Source organism: Cryptomeria japonica, chromosome 5, assembly GCF_030272615.1.
Source record: "Cryptomeria japonica chromosome 5, Sugi_1.0, whole genome shotgun sequence".
Taxonomy (NCBI): Eukaryota; Viridiplantae; Streptophyta; class Pinopsida; order Cupressales; family Cupressaceae; genus Cryptomeria; species Cryptomeria japonica.
This window is the reverse complement of record NC_081409.1, coordinates 353,090,673-353,113,869: the sequence shown is the minus strand read 5'-3', so window position 1 is coordinate 353,113,869 and position 23,197 is coordinate 353,090,673. Positions and strand designations below refer to the sequence as shown.

General features: G+C 37.3%; 1 protein-coding gene across 1 annotated transcript in view; it reads right to left on the bottom strand.

The window, feature by feature from the left end:
• Nucleotides 1-12,752: 12,752 nt before the first annotated feature.
• The window catches only part of LOC131034218 (uncharacterized), a 100,666-nt gene continuing 90,221 nt past the window's right edge, over nt 12,753-23,197 (bottom strand). Inside the window, exon 4 of the mRNA XM_057965613.2 lies at nt 12,753-13,341. Coding sequence (XP_057821596.2) covers nt 12,877-13,341 — 465 coding nt within the window. The 3' untranslated portion in view covers nt 12,753-12,876. The remainder of the gene's footprint in view (nt 13,342-23,197) is intronic.

Sequence of the window (23,197 nt, the reverse complement as noted above, 5' to 3'; positions counted from 1 at the left end):
ATCCCGTGATTTATGGTTGTTTCAACAACCATGTCGATGGAGGCTTCATCGACCTCTGCATGTTTTCCACCTCAGCTCCACATGGCATTACAACGGTCAATCAATTAGCTCATCGACACCCAGTCGGTTCATTCTTGAACATTCATCAAACTTATGTCGGTACATCTCTTTACCGGTGAGACCTTCTTCTTCTGCTAACCCTCATATGAATTGCCATCATACAAGTCGCTCCTTTCTTCCAAGTGACCTTGCCAAACCGGTTGACATCAATGACAACTTAATGTCAAAATACCAACAATCTCCCCCTTTGGCATTGATGGCAACTTATCGCAAGACACTTCATACTAGTACATTTCTCCCCCTTTGACACAATGACAAAGGGTACTGTACACTCCCCCTTTGATCCATACTAAGGTCCCCCTGAGCCACATAAAACCTTTCTAGGTAGATGACACAACTCCCAACTTGTGTCGGAGGTACTCAAAAGTGCTTACCGGTAATGGTTTGGTGAAAATGTCTACTACTTGTTTTCTGGTAGGGAAATAATCCATCCTCACCTCCTGTCCTTCAACCTTCTCTCTGAGAAAATGATACTTGATAGCAATGTGCTTTGTTCTGGAATGCATTATTGGATTCTTTGCTATGTTGATTGCACTCGAATTGTCACACCGGGTGAGAATAGGATCTGTGATGTCTACCTGTATGTCCTTGAGGGTCTGCTTCATCCAAAGCACCTGAGAGCAGCATGTAGCAGCAGCAATGTATTCAGCTTCAGCAGTAGATAGAGAGACTAAGTCCTGCTTCTTGCTATGCCATGAGACCAACCAATCCTAGAAAGAATGCACCACCACTTGTGCTCTTCCGATCATCAATGCAACCTGCCCAAGCAGCATCAGTGTATGCTTCCAAGCTAAAATCACCTTGTTTAGAATACCATAATCCATAACTGAGTGTCCCCTATAGGTACCTAAAGATTCTGCTTACATCATTCATATGTGACTGCTTAGGTGCAACTTGGAATCTGGCCACCATGCATACTACATGTACTATATCTGGTCTAGAGGCAGTTAAGTACAATAGACTGCCTATCATGGATCTATATAGAGTCTAATCCACCACCGGTGAGTCATCATTCTTGCTTAATTTACTGTTGGTCACCATGGGGGTACTAACTGGTTTACAATCTTCCAATTGGAATTTCTTTAACATCTCCTTTGCATACTTGATTTGTGAGATAAAGATTCCCTTATCTTGCTGTAATATCTGCAAACCAAGGAAATGTGTCAATTCACCAAGCATTGACATCTCAAATTCTGACTGCATCTGATTAGCAAACTCTTTGCAAAGGGTGTCCTTGTTGCCTCCAAAGATAATGTCATCTACATAAACAACCACAATGATCATGTGGTTCCCATCTTTCTTTATGTATAAATTGTTGTCAGCACTCCCCTTTTTGAATCCCTGCTCCTTTAGATACTGATCTAATCTTGAATACTATGCTCTGGGAGCTTGCTTCAGACCATACAGAGCCTTCTTCAACCGGCACACAAATGTTTCATCATCATGTAGCAGAAACCCTTTAGGATGTTCCATGTATACTTCTTCCAAATTTCCATTTAGGAAGGCAGATTTTACATCCATTTGTTATACTTTATAACTCTTGTAGGCAGAGAAGGCTAGAAACATTTCAATTGCTTCTAATCTAGCTACCGGTGCAAATGTTTCTTCAAAGTCAATCCCCTCTACCTGAGAGTATCCTTTGTAGACTAGTCTAGCTTTATGCCTAACAATCTTACCTTCTTCATTCATCTTATTCTGGTAGGCCCATTTTGTGCCAATGATGTTCTTGTCTTCCAATCTAGGGACTAATTCCCAAGTCTTGTTCTTCTCAATCTGTTGCAGTTCTTCTTCCATGGCATCCATCAATTCTTGTCTTTTGTTGGCCTCATTGAATGTTTTGGGTTCAACTTCAGTCATGAGGCAGAGGTTGACTTGTTCATCATTCTGGGCAAGTCTTCTTCTAGTCTGCACACCATCACTCTTATTTCCCAGAATTTGCTTTTTCGGGTGATTCAGTTGTACATACCGGTTGGGAGCCTTCTTGAATGCTTCTTCTGGTTCATTGTCTGACTGAGCTTCATCATTTTCATCAACAAAGTCATCATGTCGGTTAGCTTGTGGTTGACATCCTTTGTGCATATCCTCATCAACTTTTACATGCACGCTTTCAATTACTCTTCTTAGTCTTTTGTTGTAGCATTTGTAGGCCTTGTTGTTAGATGAGTAACCAAGAAAGATTCCTTCATCACTCCTGGAGTCAAAACTTCCTAGACCATCCATATCTTTCTTGATAAAACACTTGCTTCCAAATACTTTGAAGTATTTGACTGATGGCTTCCGGTCATACCACAACTCATAAGGTGCATTTTGTTGTTTGCTCTTAATTGAACCCGGTTTGTTGGCATTGTGTTGTCATTGATGTCAACCGGTATAGGATGTTACCGGTATCACTGACATTCATGTCAACTAGTGAACAAGAAGTTCTCGATATGATGTTGCATACAACCGAGGTGAAGAGATTACATGATGAGCATTGGTCATGCTGAAGTGGCAGAATACTGCTTGGTACACCGAAGGAGAAGTAGGAGTATGAGATCAGAAAAACACATCAGACATGCTAGGTGTGCTACCAGGACAGTGAAGGATGAATGAGAAGTTGAGATAATGTGCTTGTCATTTTGACAAACCAGATGAGAGTAGAATCAAGTTGATGAAGAAGAATGATGGAGTTTGCAGGAATATACATGGGATACCGGAATACTGAAGAGAGGTTGATGCAAGAACAGTTGGAGTGTGATGACTTGGTGTCATCAATGTGTCTCACCGACAAGAAGGAAAGCATGTTTCCCTCTGGCAGACACATTAACCGGAATATGCATTAGTGATAGTTGACATGTTATGTCAACCGGTGAAACATCAGAGAAGAGACAAGGAAGATAAGGTTCTCACCTGATAAAGATGGAGCTCGTTGAATGTTGATGACATGATGCCATCAAGAGTGGTAACCAGTATGAAAGCCCACCGGTAATGTTGACAAGGTGCAGGTGCAGAAGACTCCTACTTGATGAGAATGTGTGTGTATTGGATTGACATGTCTGAAGACCGGTTTGAGGGTTACACCGACAGATCAGGAAAGGTCATGACAAGAAGGACAACTGGCAAGGTGTCATAAGCCAGTAGGGTTTGCTAACCGGTAAATGAAACTGGTTATGTGGGTGTTCGGTGACTAGGCATGAACCGACAAAACAGTGTGATGAGGTGGATACCGACAGTGATGCCACATAAGGATGAAATGGCAAACGTGCATAAAGTGGCGAATGAAACATGCACAGGTCGGTGAAGTAAGGTCGGTGAGGTAGTTGTGATTGGTCCAACATTAATGGTGACTGCAAAGATCGAGGTAGAGTTGCAAAGTTGTGCGGCTCGAGATCCAAGACAAATTGGTTGTGCGGATCGAAGTAGGCGAAGGAGACAGCTGGGCCATATATGGCGATTGTTTGAGCAAAGCTGATAGAATGGTTGCAGGTTGCTGAAGAAAGGAGGCATGTTCTGGAAGGCACGTAAATGGCGGATATGTACAGATACACATCTCTGAGTTGTGACCTGATCAGATTTGATTAGATTCGATGTGTCTCGTGATCAGTGGAGAAAACCCAAAGGCGTCAAGTTTGAATTGGTTTTTGGTGGGAAGTCTAGGTTATAAATACGTGAGCCTAAGAGATAGATCGGGGTTGTTGAATGGAAGAAGATTATGCTGTTGCAAAGTGACTAAGTGTTACTTCTGCACATGAGAGCAAAACAACAAGCACTCAACATGTATCTGAGAAGAGAGTAAGAGTGAGGGAGAATCAAGTTGAAGTGTTCAACCGGTAGAAGAGCAGAACCGGTAGTGTCCATACCGAGAGAGCAAAGGTGAAGAAAGATGCAGAACAGGCAGGCATAGAACTGGCTAAGTATAGTACTAGTGGAGAGCAGTAGAGAGCTGAAGGAAGTGAGAATCGACAGAGAGAAAGGTGAACCGGTAAGCAGTAGCAGTGAGAAGAGAGAGCAGTGAGTAAGAAGAGAAGAACCAGCAAGATAGTGACTGAGTTGGTGAAGATTCAGTCAGAGTGTGCAGAGAATTGGTAAGGCTGAGGAGATACATTACCGGCAAGGAAGATTGTATTGAGTTGTTACAAGATTCACTTGTAACTAGATTACGACCTTTGTATTTGATGTTTTATATTGTGATCACTGAGTTGTAGCTCGGTGCAGGGGTTGTAGCTCCTTGGGTTGCTGCCCTAAAGATAGGGGTTGGTGCTCCTTTGGGTTGTAGCCCATAAATCAAGTAGGGGTTGGTATTCCTTGGGTTGGTGCCCTAAAGTCAGGGGTTGATGCTCATTGGGTTGGTACCCTAAACTTTGTAACTGTGTTTTCATTGTGAGGTTGGATTGGAGCAGTAGACTCCAACAGCATTGCTCACCGAGGTTTTTCCCATCTTGGGTTTTCCTCATATATGTTGGTGTTATGTGATGTCCCCTTTTGTATGTTTGCATTTGAGTTAGTCTCCTCACTAATCGATAAGTCTGTCTCCATTGGGTTAGGTCCCATAACCGGTAAACACACATAAGTTAGTTAAAGGGACAAAGATTGAGAACCACTGATTCACCCCCTCCCCCTCTTAGTGGTGTATTGTGTCTAACACAATTCAAAGTATATGCAGCAGTATGAACAACTTCCTTCCAATATGTGTCTGGCAGACTGGCCTCATTTAGGATGTTTTTGGCCATCTCCTTAAGTGTCATATTCTTTCTTTCTACTACACCATTTTGTTGTGGTGTCCTAGGAGATGAGTATTGCCTTTTAATTCCATGTTTTTTACAATAATCTTCAAATTCATTTGATGTAAACTCTCCACCCCGTTATGATCTTAGGCATTTTGACTTGCACCCACTTTCTTTCTCCACCATCTTCCTAAAGATCTTGAATCTTTCAAATGCTTGTGACTTATCTTGCGGGAAGGTGACCCATGTCATTCTTGAGTAATCATCAATAAAGACCATAAAGTATCTTTCACCTGCAAGTGCTCTTGTCCTAGTTGGATCACATAGATCTCTATGCACAATTTTAAGTGGTCTTGAGGTGTTGTGCTCTTTTGTCCTGAAGCTCACCTTAGTTTGCTTACCTTTCACACATTCATCACAAAATGTGCTTACCAATTTGATGATGGGTGGGATATTCCTCACACATCCCTTTCTGCTTACTGCAACTAGGTTATCAAAGTTTATGTGGCCCAGTCTTCGGTGCCACAGCCAACTTTCATCAACCTGTCCTAACATGCTTTAGGACTCATAACATTCCTTCAGATTATAAGCATTCCCATCGTTCTCTTTCCTTTTGCCACAACTTGACCGGTACTATCTTTCTTTATCTGGCAACCGGTTGAGTCAAAGGTGAATTTATAACCTTTGTCACACATCTGACTCACTCAGCATATTGTGCTTTAGGCCTTCCACATAATATACATCACGTGCCTTCAATTTTCCATCAATACTTAGAGTGTCTTTTCCCTTTATTTTGATGGATGAGTTGTCTCCAAATCTTACTGAACCACCATTTTAGTCTTAAGTTTGATGAATTTTGTTTTGTCGCCAATCATGTGGTTGGAGCATCCACTATCTACGACCCACAAATTTTTCCTTTCAGCATGTAAGGCAGTCTGCTCTATGAGACTTGATTATGCCTTTTCTTTTTCTTTTTCAACCCATACCGGTTTGGTTTCCTTCTTGTAAGCTACTATATTGTGCTCATACTTTGTTACCGACTCTTGATCAAGATTTGTCATCTTCTGCTTGATCTTCCTATTTTTACACAACCTTGCTATGTGTCCAAATTCTTGACAGATATAGCATTTCACATTTTCATTGGAGGGTAAATCCTTAAAAAATATTGTAGGGTACTGGTTTATTCTTCCTACATTCAAAACTCTTATGACCATATCCATTGCACTCATAGCAGACAACATTCATATCCTGGAGTGCATTAAATGGATTTCTATTTCCATAACTCATGGAGAACTTATTGATTAATCTACAGTCAGCTATTCTATGCCCAAATTTGTTACACTGGTAACAGTAGCCATGAAAGTTTGAAACATATCGGTTAGATTGCCTTGATCCTGAATGGGACTACCTCATCGAGGGTCTTCCCTTCATGTTGTTGAATCTGGTGAATCCTTCATGGTCAACTCGTGTATTTCTCCTTGGATCTGCATGTTGGTACAAAGAGTGTGGCCTCCGGTTCATTGTTGTATACCGGTTTGAGTGGCAATTTCCAACAGCATCTGCATATGTCTTTTTGTCGGTGTCCTTGCCTACAGCGAATGTCCTCTTTTCTTTATCTTCAATTGAAGAGGTGAACTTTATTTCTTTGCTGGATTTATCTTTGTGGGTTGAACTTTGACCTTGTTCAAAGCCTAAGCCACCAATATCTTTAGGTTGCTTCTGTTTGCTCAACATCTTGTCTAAGGCCTCGATGTTGCCCTCATATTTGCTCCTTACTTTTATTTCTTCCTTACTTTCTTCAAGCTCCTTTTTGAGCTTCACTATTTCTACTTCCAACTCTTGATGCTCATTTTCCTTCTTTGTCAGATCAAAGGATGTAGCTTCACATATCCTCTTAGTTTCTTCTAGCTACAATTTCAAGTCAGATATAACTTGTCTAGACTTATCCAGGGATTTCTCCAAGAGATCTTGTTTAGTTGCTGCAGTAAGCTTGACCTTTTTTATTTCTCTTCTTGTTTTACTCAACTCTTCAAGAGCACTAATAAGCTCACCTTCCAAATCCACTTCAGCTTCGATATCCTCCTCTTCCTCATCTTCATCAACTAGTTCCTCAAGTGCCATGAAGAGATTGACTTTTCTGTCATTCTCGTGGTAATCATCTTCTAATACATCTTCATTTGTCGTATCATCCTCAATAGTATATAGGTTGTTCTGATTTCAATAGCCTCTCCTCCCTTGCCGGTAGACGTTTCTTTCTCTGTCTTTGCCAGCAGATTTGCCGAACTCTCTTGACTCATCTCCACCGGTTTCTTTGTGGAGACATTTTGTAGCGAAGTGTTCGACCTTACCACAGTTGAAACATTTAAGTGGTAGCTTTCCTTTATACCGGTCGGATCCTCTTTTGAGCTTCCTGACAAAGTTTGCTACTTTTGCATCAGAGTCTTCACTGGATTCTTTATGAGTAGCTGCTTCTTTTCCCTTTTTGGTGATGTTGAATGTTGCTTCTTTCCTTAAGGAAGTATCACTGGTTGTTCTCATCTCATAGGTTGTTAGTGAGCCAAATAACTCATCCATTGTAAAAGTCTTCATATCCTTGGCTTCTTCTATGGCAAACACCTTAGTATCATACTTGGGTGTGAGAGATCTAAGTACCTTCTTGACAAGAATCTCATCTGCAATCTCTTCTCCAAGTCCTATGATGGTGTTCACAGTTTCATCAAATTTGTGAAGATAGTCTGCAATCTTTTCATCATCTTTCATCTTGATGCTTTCAAGTTGGCCCCTTAGTGCTTGCAGCTTGGCCTCTTTGACTTTTGCATCTCCTTCAAACAACTTCTGCAATTTATCCTATGTCTCCTTTTGTTGAAACACGGTGCATGACTTTAACAAACTCATTATCAGACAACCCGCTCAAGATAGCATGTTTGGCCTTTGCATTGTTCTCATACTCCTTTTTGGCATTTGGATCAATGGGAGGAACACTAGGAACAACATACCCATTCTTGACAAACATCCACACATCAAAACCCAGGGAGGAAATATAGGTCTCCATTCTTCTCCTCCATAGGGCATTGTTAGATCCATCAAACATGGGGACTTTTGAGGAAGCAGACTCATTTCTTGCCATTGTGTTCAAAGTCTAGAATCTACCCAAGGTTTAACGATAACCGAGAACCTAGGCTCTGATACCGATTGTTAAACACAGAGTACCACTGAGAGGGGGGTGAATCAATGGGTTCATAACTTTTTGACCTTTCAAGGTAACTTCAAAATACTTGTAATTAACTTAAGCACTAAACAATCAAACCAGTAAAGCAGGAAGGAAAGTCAAAGAGATCAATCACACAAATGCAACTCACAACACCAGATGTACGAGGAAAACCCAATATGGGAAAAAATTCGATGAGAAAAGTTGTTGGAGACTACTGCTCCAATCCAGCCTCACAAGTAAAACACTGGATTACAAAGATTTAGGGCACCAACCCCTTCTGTTTTAGGGCACCAACCCAAGGAGCACCAACCCCTGCACCAAGCTCCAACTTGACGATGTATATTGAAATACAATTTAGATACAATTAAGGCTTCTTGTTGCAAATGATTCTGCAACTCTTGATCAAATACCTTACTATCGGTTGACGATCTTTTCTCCTCCACTGAATCTCACACTACCGGTTGTGAGATTACTTTCTCTAATTCTTGACCTCTATTATCACTCTTTTTCTCTCACAGTCCCACCACACACTATGTCACACTTGGATGTTGTCTTTCTCTACTACACCTTGCCAATTTTGCTTAACTGTTGAACTACAGTTATACCGGTACTTAATCACTGCCGATTAAATCCTCTCACCAGTTTGCTTGCTCACTTACTTTGCAACTTTCTTAGAATAAGTTATAAGGCCAACAATTCTTCTCTGCACTTAATCTCTCTTCTCTCCTCTTCTCTGCAGTATCATCTTGCTCTGTCTCGAGCTCATATATTTATCACCATGGCTTCCCGCCAAGAAGCAATTCAAATTTGGAGCAATTAGGGTTTTCTTTTTTCGACACAATCTGCATGAGATCCAATATAGTCTGTCTTGGATCGATCACCTGTACTCTAGAGATGCATCTGTGCACGTTTTCCATTATCCAATGCATACTTGCTAAAGATAGCAATCGCGTACAAGATTTCCTACCTTGAAATCTGTCAACTCATAAAGCGCTCAGTTGTTTCCTTTTTGAGGTCTTCTTGTAATCTTATTTCCTTTGCATTAATCCAGGCGCCAACTGCTCTCTGATCTTCCTTTGCTATTCTTTCTTCCTCGAGTCGAATCAGTCAGTTACAATCCCATGATTTGTGGTTGTTTCATTAATGTCGACTAGTTGTTTCAACAACCATGTCGATGGAGGCTTCACCGACCTCTGCATGTTTGCCTCCTCAGCTCCACATGGCATTACAATGGTCAATCACTTAGCTCACCGACACCCCGTCGGTTCATTCTTGAACATTCAACAAACTTATACCGGTACATCTCTTTACTGGTGAGACCTTCTTCTACTAACCCTCATGTGAATTGCCATCATACCGGTCACTCCTCCTTTCTTCCCGGTGACCTTGCCAAACCGGTTAACATCAATGACAATTTAATGCCAAAATGCCAACACATTGACTAACTAAAAAGATTTTGTCAACTTGTGACAACTAGCAACATTTCATTGCATCATGCAACTCCTTACATTGTAGTTTTAATATGGACCCCACTTTCATTTCCACAATGTACAATTGGTTTTGAATCTCTAAGGACTGCTAATGTGGTTTCCAATTGGTGGCATTTTGTTATATTGCATAATTCCTTCACATCACAATTTTGTGTGTGGACCTTACTTTCATTCTGCAATATCCAATGGCTTTGTCTTCTTTGGAAAAAAATGTTGATATGGTTTCTTGTTTAGTAGTATTGCATGTGGCGGCAGACAAGTGGCAAAATTATTATTACATTGTCGAGGGTCCTTGCATCAAAGTTTGGGTGCAAATCCCATTTCCATATCTATTGTATGATGGATCATAAAAGGTGAAAAAGAACCACATAATGGATTAGTTGTCAATATTAATGGGAAGATGTGATACTATTAGGTCACATGTTGATCACCCTAGAAAATGCAATGCTCTTGTTGGTTGACATGTAGAACAAGCCTATCTAGTGGCACCAAGTGTAAAGAACATATTTAATGCGTAGAAGATCATTTTCATTTCCCTAGCTAGATGCACTCATCCAACTACCCCAACAACTTCCAGATTGATAGTAAGTCACCAATTTGAGCTATAAGTCGTCTCAAATATGTTTTTCTTGTCAAAAAATAAGACGTGGTCTCTTGGGCATAATTGCAAACACATTTTTCAATGGTTAGCGTTGAACTATGATGCAATGTGTTGTTCCACCTACTTCCTGCCTTGGCAAGACATTTCAACAAGTAGAATGAAGTAATGTGGTCCCCATAGGATTTCTCTTGTCATTTTGTGAGCTTGAGCCATGCTTTAACATGTCATAACCAAGAAGAGTCTCCCTCCATGCCCTATAAAGTACAAGCATACATCCGAGGCCACAATTATAGGTACAATTCAAGGAAAAATCACACCTAATCAATTTGGATGTGCATATTACCAATCTAAAAAAAAATCAAGTTCAATGTAGATTTCCATGTCCTCTAGGATATTAAGGACCCAAATTTTACATTCGAATGGATGGAAGATTGAGAGAGAAAATCAAAGAAAGGGCAAAAGGGAAAAACTAGAAGACCTAGGGTCACTATCTCCACTAAAGGAATTTTGCGTTTTGATGACATGGATTTGCCTTAAATGTGCATAAATTTTGAAGAAAGAGTGTAACTAGCAAATTCGACATTGTTTGAGTGTCTCCATGAGCATTTTGTGCATTTTTTGATGTATTCTTAACTAGTTAGTCATCCAATAAACTATAAAATCTTTTCAATGCTTTTGTAATGTATCCTCTCAAGACAAACAAAGAAAAGTACTAGTTTGTTTCAAGATTACGAAGTAGACTCTTGTAAAGTTCTACAATTTATGTATTTATTCATTTGCACATGTTAAACCCATTTTGTGTGTACATTCAAATAAATTGGTCTTTAGGTATATCTTCATTAAGGTATCTCATTTGGTTTTAATCATTACATGCCTTGCAAGAATCTTTGACTTTTGTCCGACTCATATGGGCACTTGTCTACACAAACTAAGTCTTCTCCATCATCCCAAGACACCTTCGAACAACCAAAATAAACATCATTCAATATTGTGTTCAAATTAATTGCATTCCCTACAATATTAAAATGCATGAAGCAACGGTAGGGACTATCTTTTATTGCATTTTAAATACTTAGTGCAGTAGTCCATTTGCTTAATCAAGTGCTAAACCTTGAGATCCTCAAATCAACCTATAGCCACAAAGTGACAATTGAAATAGGGGTGTGGTATTGTAATGGGTATGGTTTGTGTCAAGGTAAATGTTTAGTTTATGTGGTGATAAATATTGCAATACCTTACGAAAGCTCCTCTTAGTTTAGCAAAGTTAAAAATAGAGGAGATTTTACCCACCTCAATAATTGTTGCCCAACCTAAACATAAATTTGTGGTTTTCTTCTCAAAATTGACACACCCTAGCACTTGGGAGAGTATCAAACTTTAGGGATTTGGGACCTACAACTCTGATCACCAACACCATCATTTGCTAAAGAGATTTAATAGCAATGTTGGTGTTTCACCACCTTTTCTTGAATACTTCTATTGAAATTCATTCTCAACATGTTTCTTTTTCAAGTTTGGTGATGGATATCCTTCATCTTGAGATAGCATTGTCACTGATGTATTTTCCTTGGGCACTGGCTGATCTTTCTTCACTTGGGACTGTTACAAAGTTTGATGATCTTGGATCTCCTAAGAGGACAAACACTTACAAGATGACCGTGCTCATAGAACATCCAACGCCCACCTTCAATATCAGTCTATCTAGAAGAACTCATCTAAGTCCCTGTTGATACATATACAAGCATAGTTGATAATTCCTGCATTTCTAGCAAATTCATATGTTGCTTTGTTTTTTCCAATGGCATTTTCTATCCTCTTCAAAGAATGTTTCTACCACTATTCACTTAGAAGTAGAGTGAGCATGACTCAAACTAGAACCAGGATTAGAAGATCCCTCAACAGCGTTGAAAGTTGGGGCCTACTCTATGAGAAGGTCTGATTTCTTCCTGAGCATGTGCCCTGATTGAAAGATTGATCTTTTGTTTCTTTGTGGAAAAGACCACCATCATATATCTCTTTGGCATCATAAGGATTTCTACAGAACCTGAGGGTTTCCAGTTCTCCTAAACCCAAGTGCAAAAGTTTTTTAACATGGAAAAGCACTCATGAATCTGTAAATGAAGGCCATTTATTTTAAAAGCGGAAACCTTTCTTCTATTTCATCCATCAAGAAAGAAACCTTTGGTGGAGTGTCCATCTTGAGATAATGTCCTTCCTTTTGGTGGGGGGGGGGGTGGTGAGGGGGGGAATTGGCATGGTTATTGTTCTTCTAGCACAATATTATGAAAATCCTAAAAGTTATTCCTTAAAGATCTCATAGCTGTTCTCAAATTTCGATTTGAACCATTTGAAGAACCATCTCAAGGGGAGTCCATGGCCTCCTCAAGGGACAGATCTGAGGGCCAATCAGCATGTGTGTAGATAGGAGGCAGATCTGCCTGCATCAGTGCTTTTGGACGTATTTGGTAATAGTGAAAGCATAAAAACTTCACTTGGTTATAGTTATATAAAGACTGAGTTATATGGTTAATACTGATTTATTATAATAAAAAATAATTGTGAGAAAGTTTATGCAGCTATAGAAAAAATATGCAATTCAATGTAAACCTGAAGAAAACCACTTCACAAGAGTTAATGCATGCTTATGATTGCAAACAAGTAATTTTAATTCACAAATTTGACCAAAACTAATGATTGTAATCTACATTCATAGTGATGATGAGATGAAGTAGATAGGAATGCAGACACACATTATCCTGTTTTCCTATGCATTGAACGAGGGATAAATGTAAAGGCCCGATTGTGACGGTGGCCAAAGCTGACAGCTTTAGGGACACCATCCTGTGTGCTTAGCTTTGATACAGCACTTGTCAGATCTTCAATACTCTGTTCCACTTCCATGCTCATATTTTCTTTTCCTTCTTCTGCATTGGGGTTGCCATCATCATCATCTTTGTTCAATGAATTTGGTTCCTCTTGGTCTGGAAGAAGCTCAAGATAGTTCTTTGACTTTCTAGTTGAAGCATGATGTAGGTGGTGCTTGGCATTGGCATTGGAACCAACCTGAGCTCGTAGTCGTTGGCGCTGTCGTTTTGAGGGATGGTGGTTTTTTCTAAATCCAAAGGACTTTGGAAACTTGTGCTTATCCACCAAATGTTGATGTCTACCTTTATCGCTGTTGAATTTCATTCCACAGCCTTCTACAAGACACTCATACTGTTGCAACAAGAATGTTAAATGCATGTCTTCATAAAGTAAAAGCAAGTCATATAAACACAATTTTTTTCCGGCCATAAGAAATCTGAACAACATGATACCAACATAGAAACAAGTACAACCACAAATTCAAACTTTATGCGCCACACTTTCAGATAGAAAATGAGTATTATACAATCAACATAGAAATAAAACAGGCAAAAAAGATTTATTTTAGAGCTTCAACAAGTTAATGGACCCTTTAGTTTTTAACGGTGGTCATCTTCTTTTCCCACACAGGCAGCACAGAAAACAGAGAAGCTCTTTTAAGGTTTATCTATTTCACTCATATAAAGCAAGCTCTTCTAATTATACCAGTACTGATTGTTCTATCTCCCTTTATCGACTACAAAATATAAATATAAAATTTGAATTGACAAGGAATGATAATGGGGTGCAACCTAACTGAATATGAAAGCTAAATATATACAGGATTAGCATCCAAGATTAGCAAGACTCGACATGGGTATGGGTTGGCAGACTGTATGTCATTTATCCATCCTGCTTTAAGTAATGAACCAAAACTTGTTTGAATATTCTGAAAACCTTGATTTTCCACCATTATATTAGGATTCCAGATGACAACACCCTCAAGCATTTAATGCACTGGATCATTAGTCGTGCAGTTAGGTGTGCCCAATATGCATAGATAAAATTCAAAATAACTGTCTGATTTATAGTGGTGGGAAGTGTTGTGATGTATTCACACATCACCCCATTGCAAACGGGGACCCCCACCTTTTTTTGCTTTCTAGGATAGTGTTTAGGTCTTTCGCTATTAACCTTTGCATTGGAGGGGTATAGTTGGTTAAGAGGCTAGGAGTCGAGAGGATAGCCCTTCTTGTGAGGGGTGAAATAAAGTGGTGAATGAATGGAGGGGCCCTTTATATCAAGCCTAGTCAACATTACAGTGTTTCTTTCACCATCCAGATGATTTGAGCATACGTCAATACGAGGTGAGATCCGGGAACAAAATTTGACTAAGTATGCTAAAATTTCCTTTGCTTCAGTCTAGAAGCAAATTTTGCTTCTATTGCTCCCCTTTAGGAGCGAAATCCCTCTCAGGCCTTCCAAATCACCTAAAACTACCTCTAATCATCATGATGTGTCTTGGTTTGACCAATGAATGCGATACTAGATCAAAGAAACCTAAAATTGGCCAAGTGCAAGGTCATTTCCATTGCTCCTCTCCAAGAGCGAAATCTATTTCCTTTGCTCCTTCTCAGGAGCGAAATCTTCTTCTATTGCCTTCATTTTGGAGCAAAGTGAACTTCTTAAGCACATTTGAGGAAAATGAGTAAGTTTTAATACCTTTGACACCATTTTGAAGTGAAGTGAAGTTCATCATGATTTTGGCTAAGGAATGGAGAGAAGATGGCAAATTAGGGTCACTTCCATTGCTCCTCTCTAGGAGCGAAAAGTACTGTCATTGCTCTCTTTTGAGAGCAAAAAACCCTTCCATTGCCATTATTTAAGAGCGAAATCACATTCATGGCAAACAATGGGGTCTTTTGATGCTTAAAAACTAAACCCCAGGGTGTAAGCTAGTAAGACCAAGCTAGAGGTGAGATTGAGAGCTATTTCCATTGCTCAAAATTGAGGGCGAAAATCACTTCCTTTGCTCCCCTTTGGGAATGAAATTCACTTCCTTTGCCCTTGGTTGAAAGTGAATTTACCTCTAGAGCCCATATGAACATGGTTCGATGCATTTAAGCCAAGAGAATAAAGGTAAGTGAGGAAAAGTGAGTTAAACTTCAACTTGAAAGTTATTTCCTTTGCTCCTTAATAGGAGCAAATTCCACTTCATTTGCTCCTCTCTAGGGGCAAAATTCTCTCTAAGACCTTCCTTAAGGCTAATTTGACACATCTACACACTAGGAAGGCAAAATCACAGGGCCTAAAATTGATGCAAAGGCAAGGAATTGATAAAACCTAGCTAAGAAGTGAGTTTGGGGCCTACTTCCTTTGCTCTCTTTTGGAGCGATTTTCACTTCCATTGCTCCTTGTTGGGAGCAAAATTTTCTTCCTTTGCCTGAGTTTGAGAGCGAAATTGCTTATAGAGCCTTCCTTTAAGTTGATTTGATGCCTTCACTTGCATAGATTGCAAAACACCCTAGCTTGATTCAATGAAGGACAAAATTTGATTGTGTGATCATTTCCTTTGCTCCTCTCTAGGAGAGAGAAACACTTCCTTTGCTCTTCATTAGGATCGAAAATGCCTTCCTTTGCTTGATATTGGGAGCAAAATTGAACTCAAAGCCTTCTTCAAGGATGGATTGACTCCTTCAAGTGCATAAATGGCAAAGTGCTCAAATATGAAGTGATGAAAGACAAGTTTGAAACCATTTCCTTTTCTCCCTGAGAGGAGTGAAATTTACTTACTTTACTCCTCAAGAGCGAAATTTGCTTCCTTTGTTCTTGGTTGCCTTTGTTCTTGGTTGGGAGCGAAATTGATTCTAGAGCCTCCTTTGGGATCAACTTGACATGTTTTGAGCATGGATGGCTTAAAAACTAAAGGTTTGAGTCAGAGAAATGAAGGTAAGTGAATGAGATTGAGCTAAGAATCCAAGTTGTAATGACTTCCTTTGCTCCTTGATTGGAGCAAAATTCACTTCCATTGCTCCTCAATAGGAGCGAATTTCACTTATATTGCCTCTACTTGGAGCGAAAACCTCTTCAAGAAGTTTGGTGAAGAAAATTTGACAGCTATTGCATGTGAGGACTTAAATTCAAGAGATGAATTGATGAATGGAGACCAAAAATTTGACGAATTTCACTTATATTGCCTCTACTTGGAGCGAAAACCTCTTCAAGAAGTTTGGTGAAGAAAATTTGACAGCTATTGCATGTGAGGACTTAAATTCAAGAGATGAATTGATGAATGGAGACAAAAAATTTGACTAAGTATCAAAAAATTTCCATTGCTCCTTGCTAGGAGCAAATTCTATTTCCATTGCCCTTCTTTGAGAACAAAAAAATCATCCCAAGACAACTTTGATGACGATTTTGAGCATTTCACATCAAATAGATGGTGATTTTAAGACATGAGAGGTGGAAATCTAGCTTAACTATTGAATTTGATTTCGTTTCTCCAACTGCTATTACTTATCCTTAGGAGTGACCTTCTCTCTAAATGCACTCATCAAACCTGCAACACAGAAAATTAGAGACTATGTCAAATTAAGACATTATATAGAAGGTATATATCATGTGTGTTTGATGCTCATTTGTTTGTTTTGCAAGAGGTGAAGAAAGAAATCAAAAGAACCAAGTTGGAGGAAGATTGGAACAAGTGTCCTAAGGAGGAAATTTCAACATCAAGGTCAAGATACAAGGAAGATATCCTCAAGAGAACTTCATAGGCAAACACAAGAAGGTGACTACACAAGAAACATTCACTTATACCAAAACATGATACCCACATTCAAGGATGTAGATGAAAGAATCAAGGAATCCTCACTACAGCGTCACAAAGGAGTTTCAAAAGAGTGAAGAAGCAGCTACGACATCAAGAATTCATTCCAAAACAGTGTCAAGATCCAAAACTAAGAGGAAGTCAATATCTACATCTTGCACCGAGACATTCAAGAGGATAGTTTCAAAAGAGTTAATCAAAGTTAGAAAATCATCATCATCACTGCCGAAGTTGGATAATGTTGAGTATCACAAAATATTATTCAATTCTCATTCATGATGATGAATCCAATCCACGAGTGCAAGTTGAGGTGGCATCCCAGTCATTACTCTACTAATCGAAGAAGGTCCTACAACAACATGTCTTGATTCAATGAACCAAGCTCATACATGGGGGCACAAACTCCAATGCACCTACCCCCACTATCTATTGGTCGAGTATTCTAAAGAGGACATGTGTCAAAGCATTGAAATTATTTCATTGGCCAGAATAGTGTTTGTTGTAACAAACCCTAATTAGGGTTTCATTGTAAAATCTTGGCCATTGATGGAGATTCGATCCAGGCCATTCATTGTAATGAGCTCTCTATATAAAGCTCAAGCTTTTCATTTGTAAAGGGTTAATAGAAGAATAGAATATAGAATAGTTTAATAGCAGGTAGCAATTAGAATAGAAGTTAGATTAGGATAAGACTAAGATTGTTGCCAAAATCTTGTTGTAAAGAGCATATGATTTCATTGAAGTTATGGTGAATTAATGTGTTATTTCAACAAGTCGCATGGTCTTTACTTCTCAATTTATTTGCTTTCATGTTGATTAGATTGAATGGAGGAATTTGTTGAATGCATTTGTGTGGAATCTATTTAGTCCATACCACTAGCCTCTTGTTGATTGTAAGTGTGCCTTGTGTGGTCAACTGGAATGATGAGCTTAACTTCGAATTGTTATACATCCATTGTTTATGCATTAACTTGAATGGTAATCAATGTTTGATGATAATGATTTGAATATCTTTGAATTATCCCTTTGAAGATTGCACTGAGCTTGTGTCAAATTGTTCAATTTGATGGTGAGACATCTCCCAGTAGGATTCCATCGAATCATTCACTCTTCTCTTGCATCCTTAGGATTATAATAGACTCCCTAAACCCCATGTCTTTTGCTCTTTCTTCATTCTCCGCGCAAGTAATTAGAATCTAAGTTCTAGCAATTCTGTCATGTCTCCTCCCTGATCGTTATATATATCCTAAAATAAATCAATATTATTAATTGATATAATAATTAACAACGAATATTAGAAATTTATTTAATTATTGAAATTATTATTTAATTAATATATATTAATATTTATTACTAATAATATCCTTGAAATAATTAAATAAATAATAAATTAATTCCAAAAAATATAAGTAATTATTTAATTAATAATTTTATTTAAGTAGGAATAGTTATTATCATATCGAAAGTCAGAATAATTATTGACTAATCATATTTAAAATACCGCTGTATTAAGAGTCAAGACGGTTTATGTTCAGTAGATGATCATGCCAAAATAAATCCTGTGCCTTTAAAGCAATAGCTCTCTGCATCAAAATGTATCGATTAATGTATATTAGTAGTATGCACGTATATGTAGGAACGTGGAGTTTGCATAACCACCTCAAACTTTCATATGCACTCCATCTTTATGAGCAGATTTAGATTCGATGGTGCTAATTATTAAGATATTAGCTATAAGGAATTTACTCTATACTAGGTATAATAATATTATGATCAGCAATTATGAGAAGTTACAATAGTGATTAATTACCAGCATACACCGATTAGCAAGAAGGCTAATCGTAAGTTACATTACATATGGGAAGAGGAGATCAACATAAAGATAAGAACATCGGTTAGTATGATGAAGTGGTGCGATTATAACCTTGGCAAATAAAAATGTCTCTATCTCCCAATGGTCACACCCGATGGAATGTGTGAATATATATTATTAATCATTTAATTGCCAAAGATCATCGAATGGGTTTATACACTGTTTTCTATTCCAGTCAGAAGAGTTCTTAGCAAGGCCGAAGGCCCAAATACCGTGTGCACAATCCCAAAGCGGCATATATCAGAGGCAGCACCCTTATTGTATGCAGTTCAAAACAACAATCACAAAAGGTAACATTGCTTTGCAATAATAATCAGACCATTAAGCAGATCAGAACTATTATTAGTAGGTTACAGACAGTAATATCTGTGTGCTTAGTGGTATGTGTGGGCTGTGCTTAATCTGTATGCTTAATATATAAGCCAATAGCATTCTTATACAGAATTAATAATGATATTAATTTAGAAAATAATAATAATAATAATAATAAAATTATAATTATTACAATATTTTTATGAATTGTCTGCAGTAAAACATATATTATAATACTATTTAAAATAAGTAATAATATAATTATAGGGAATAATATTATGGTTGTAATTATTATAATAATTTATAAGAGCTGCCCTCTAGTAAAATATATATATATATATATATATATTAATACTGACTGAATAAATAATAAATATATATAGAAATAGTAATTTGAATGAATAAGTATATATAAGATTATAAATCAGATTGAATTATTAATTCCATATTAACTAGAAGGTTATGTTCTCTAATATGGACTGTCAGTATCTTGGGAAAGGCGATGTTTAAGATAGTTTGTCTCCTAATCAAGTGGGTTGAAGTCATAAGTATGTTGATATGAATTAATTAGGGTTAAAATAGGCCTAAACCCAGTAGGCGACATTACAAATGGTATCAGAGCAACTTTCCTGCCATCTTGTGGGAGTAGTTAATGCTTAGAAAAGGAAACAAAATGAGTGAACAGTTGGGCAATGAATTAAGGGCATTCATAGAACAAACAGCCCAAACCACTCAAGCTCTCATGGAGCAAAATGAGAAAATCGATTATTTATATTCGATATAAACACTTAAGTATTCAGTAACATCACTGGAAACAACATATTATATTCTCAGCCATGCAAGGCTATTTGAGGTATGCTTTAGCATCAAGTCCAACTGCAATAAATAGTAATTTATGAATAAATAACGAGCTAAATAAATAATTGATAAACAAAATATCTTTGAACTGTCCAAAAACTATAATCAGTTCCGTATTTCTCCACATCCCCAAGGGAGATGGAGGCTGCTAGGGAGAGTCAGAGTAAATCCATCCGATAGGATGCTCCAAGGGTGAAAGACTCCTCCTGAAATCTGGGCTGCATGCCCCATGGGTGAATGGACTGAGTTCAGTAATCTGGGCTAACTTGAGAGTTGGTTTCAGGCGCCCTAGACAGCCAAGCCCTCTTCTAGGAAAAGGGACCGATTGTTTTAAGTTTAGGCATGGTTTTAATGGCATCATAAGTTATATTATAATTTGCATTCATGCTTGTATGAATGCTTACGAAATTGCTTAATGTGTCATGTTTTCAGCATGATTACATCATGCACCTTTCTAATGTATGTTGCTTGTATTCTTTGTATATATACTGCATGTATTCATAGATTGCTTCATGTCTAATATGTTTTTCAACATGTATGCCTTGTGTCTTTATGTGTTGCTTCATGACCGATATGTATTCAGCATGTCCACTCCAAGAGTATCTTCCTTATATGTGCTTTGTACCCTACATATATTTGTGTATTGCTTCAGACCTTGCATGTCTTATGTGCATACTTCGTGCCTCAATGTATTTGTATATTACTTTGTATTTTATGTGAATGTACCATCCATGCTCCATGCCCTATGTACATTACTTCATGTTTACATGTGTGCTATTTCATACTTCATGCATATACTTGTGGATTTGCGCTACATGTCTGATATGTATTTAAGTGAATTGCTTCATGCTTTAAGTGTATTCACATGCCTTATAATTATGTGTTTACTGTGTCTTCAATATGTTTGCTCCATTGCATGTTTTATATGTGTACATGTATACTTGTATTGTATAATTATGTGATTGCTCCATGTGTGTCACACACACCTTTCTAGTGTATGCTTTATCTCTTGAATATGCTTTGCATTGTGATTGATATGCTTTTAGTGTGTTATGTGCATTTATGTGCCTTCCTCAAATGTTTTGTATCTTAACATATCTACTTCAAGACTGATTTGTTTTCAGAATGCTTACCCCGTGTGCGTTCTATAAGTGTATCTATCATGTATGCTTTACATGTGATTGTTTCCTATCTAGCATATGCTGTTCTACATAAGTACTTCTCTCATAACCACATATGCTCCATATATATGCTTTGTGACTTAAGAGAATTTATGTGCATGCTTCACACTCTATATGCTTCATAACTTAAGTGGATCCATGCTTATGCACTATAAGATTCATGTGTTACATGTATTTTACTTGTGTGTTGATTGTGTTCACTTATACTAACATATGCTTCCCACCTTGTGTATATTCATGTGTATACTCCATGTTTTATGTAGATGCTTCTTGCCTTATATGCTTTGGATTTATACCTTATGTGTGTTCGTGTGTATGCTCGATGTGTTGGGTTTGTGCATAGAATGTTTACTCTTTATGTTTTTCATGTACATGCTTTGATCGTCCACGGATGTGTACGCTTCAGATTTTTACGTGTATTATTGCTACATGCATTACTTATGTCCATTCTCCAAGACTTCCATATATACTACAAGTCTTGCATAGATTTACATGACTTTGTGTGTATTACTTTATACCCTTCCTGCCTTACACACTTTAAATGCTGCATGCTTCAAACCTTTCATGTATTCATGCGTATTGCATGTATTTAGATTTCTTGCCTCATGATCTTACATGTGTCATACTCCTTACATGCTTCTTGTCTTTAAGCATACCTTGTGTTTTATTAGGAAATGACTCAGTTGGGAGAATTGTCAATTGCTTGAGGACAAGCAATTTTGGGAAGGGTGGACTGTCATGTTCCCTCCCTAATCGTTATATATATCCTAAAATGAATCCATTATTATTATATAATAATTAACAACGAATATTTGAAATTTATTTAATTATTAATATTATAATATAATTAATATATATTAATATTTATTACTAATAATATCCTTGAAATAATTAAATTAAATAATAAATTAATTCCAAAAAATATAAGTAATTATTTAATTAATAATTTTATTTAAGTAATAATAATTATTATCATATCGAAAGTCAGAATAATTATTGACTAATCATATTTAGAATACCGCTGTATTAAGACGGTTCATGTTTAGTAGATGATCACGCCAAAATAGATCCAGTGCCTTTAACGCAATAGCTCTCTGCATCCAAATGTATGAATTAATGTATATTAGTAGCATGCACGTATATGTAGGAACGTGGAGTTTGCATAACCACCTCAAACTTTCATATGCACTCCATCTTTATGTGCAGATTTAGATTCGATGGTGTGCATTATTAAGATATTAGCTATAAGGAATTTACTCTATACTAGGTATAATAATATTATGATCAGCAATTATGAGAAGTTACAATAGTGATTAATTACCAGCATACACCGATTAGCAAGAAGGCTAATCATAAGTTATATAGATAGCCAACCGGATACATATGGGAAGAGGAGATCAACATAAAGATAAGAACATCGGTTAGTATGATGAAGTGGTGCGATTATAACTTTAGCAAATTAAAATGTCTCTATCTCCCAATGGTCACACCCGATGGAATGTGTGAATATATATTATTAATCATTTCATTGCCAAAGATCATCGAATGCGTTTATATACTGTTTTCTATTCCAGTCGGAAGAGTTCTTAGCAAGGCCAAAGGCCCAAATACCGTGTGCACAACCCCAAAGCAGCATATATCAGAGATGGTACCCTTATTGTATGCAGTTCAAAACAACAATCAGAAACGGCACCATTGCTTTGCAATAATAATCAGACCATTAAGCGGATCAGAACTATTATTAGTAGGTTACAGACAGTAATATCTGTGTGCTTAGTGGTATGAGTGGGCTGTGCTTAATCTGTATGCTTAATATATGAGCCGATAGAATTCTTATACAGAATTAATAATGATATTAATTTAGAAAATAATAATAACAATAGTAATAAAATTATAAATATTACAATATTTTTATGAATTGTCTGCAGTAAAACATATATTATAATACTATTTAAAATAAGTAATAATATAATTATAGGGAATAATATAATGGTTGTAATTATTATAATAAACTATAAGAGCTGCCCTCTAGTAAAATATATATATATATATATATATATATATATATATTAATACTGACTGAAAATAAATAATAAATATATATAGAAATAGTAATTTAAATGAATAAGTTAATATAAGATTATAAATCAGATTGAATTATTAATTCCATATTAGATA